General features: G+C 54.6%; 1 protein-coding gene across 1 annotated transcript; it reads right to left on the bottom strand.

Moving 5' to 3' along the window:
- Window positions 1-43: 43 nt before the first annotated feature.
- On the bottom strand, window positions 44-1,468 carry Pmar_PMAR025313 (succinate dehydrogenase, putative; the record flags this gene model as incomplete). The annotated part of the gene is made up of 1 exon (XM_002778349.1): window positions 44-1,468. One exon carries the CDS (start codon window positions 1,466-1,468, stop codon window positions 44-46), a length of 1,425 nt encoding a protein of 474 aa, XP_002778395.1.
- Between the last annotated feature and the right edge of the window lie 188 nt (window positions 1,469-1,656).

Below are 1,656 nucleotides of genomic sequence, written 5' to 3'. Positions count from 1 at the left end.
GACGGCATCAGAGGCGTACTCTCGATAACATCAGCTGGATGGATCATGTTGAACTCCTGGAGGCGTCTTTACCGGCAAAAGTCATGATAGCGAGCTTTCCACCGGGATGCTCAGGAAGGAAGTTGGTGACATCCAGGACCTGGCCATTGACAACCACCCAACAGTCAGTCTCGCTGGTATGCTTGGCGACCTCCTCCATGGTGATGCCGTTGGCGGGAGTAGCAGCAGCAGGGGCGACCGGAGCGGCAGTGGCGGCGGCGGCAGCAGCAGAGGCTTCAACAACAGGTCCGAGAATAGACTCGGGCACATACTTCTCGACAACATCAGCGGGATGGATCATGTTGAACTCCTTTGAAGCGTCCTTGCCGGCGAAAGTCATGATAGCGAGCTTTCCACCAGGATGCTCGGGAAGGAAATCAGTCACGTCCAAAACCTGTCCGTTGAGAACAACCCAGCAATCACTCTCAGTGTTGTGCTTGGCAACCTCTTCCAAAGTGTAACCATTGGTAGCAGCAGCGGGAGCAGCAGCGGGGGCAGCGACAGGAGTGGCAGCGGCAGGGGCCGACGCAGCAGAGGCCTCGACAACCGGTCCAAGGATGGAATCAGGGACGTACTTCTGAACAACATCAGCAGGATGGATCATGTTGAACTCCTTGGAAGCGTCCTTGCCGGCGAAAGTCATGATAGCAAGCTTTCCACCAGGATGCTCGGGAAGGAACTCAGTAACATCAAGAACCTTGCCGTTGAGGACAACCCAGCAATCACTCTCGGTGTTGTGCTTGGCAACTTCCTCCAAAGTGTAACCGTTAGAGACGGGAGCAGCGACAGCAGCGGGAGCGGCAGCAGGAGCAGCCTTCTGTGCAACAGGAGCGGCCTTCTGCGTAGCAGGAGCAACCTTCAAGTCCTTCAAACTCAACTTTTGGCTGAGACCAAGAACATTTTCACAGAGATCCTTGCCAGTGAGACGGCCAAAGACGACACAGTCAAGAAGAGAGTTACCACCCAAACGGTTGTTGCCGTGAACACCTCCCATGAGTTCACCGGCGGCGTAGAGACCGCGGATGGGCTTACCCTCCTTGTCGAGAACATGACCGGTAGTATCGATCTTCAAACCACCCATGCAGTAGTGAACGAGAGGAGTGACGATGGCAACATCAAACTCGTCATCCATCTTGTAGTTGTAGTTCTTGAAGAACTTCTTTCCCCACTCATCCCAAGTCTTTCCAGACGGGTAGGCATCATAGGGACCATTGTCAGGATCGGCAGTCTGCTTGTCACCAACCTCAATGTAGCTCTTGAAGGTCTGCTCGAGAGTGGAGGGGGCGATACCCATCTCCTTGGCGAGATCATAACCACTCTTGAAGTGCTTCATAACACCACGGCCCTCGTAATGCTCGACATGCCAGTGAATATCGTTGGCAGCGGCGGAGTTGAGGACGAGGCGGAAAGGTCCCTTGTTGGCGAACATCCTGTTGGAGACGTAATCACGACGGCCGAGCTCATTGGAGAAACGCTTTCCATCAGCATCGAGAAGAGACCACCAACACCACGGAGAGCCTCAGCAGCGAGGACTTGACCTTGCAGTCGGATCCTTAGGTTAACAGACCAGTAGATGGACTGTACCCACTCGAGATCGACAGTGTCGGCACCGATGGC

Source organism: Perkinsus marinus (assembly GCF_000006405.1).
Source record: "Perkinsus marinus ATCC 50983 genomic scaffold scf_1104296949844, whole genome shotgun sequence".
Classification (NCBI taxonomy): Eukaryota; Perkinsozoa; order Perkinsida; family Perkinsidae; genus Perkinsus; species Perkinsus marinus.
The sequence above is the reverse complement of the archived record's forward strand: the minus strand, read 5'-3'. Positions and strand labels throughout refer to the sequence as shown.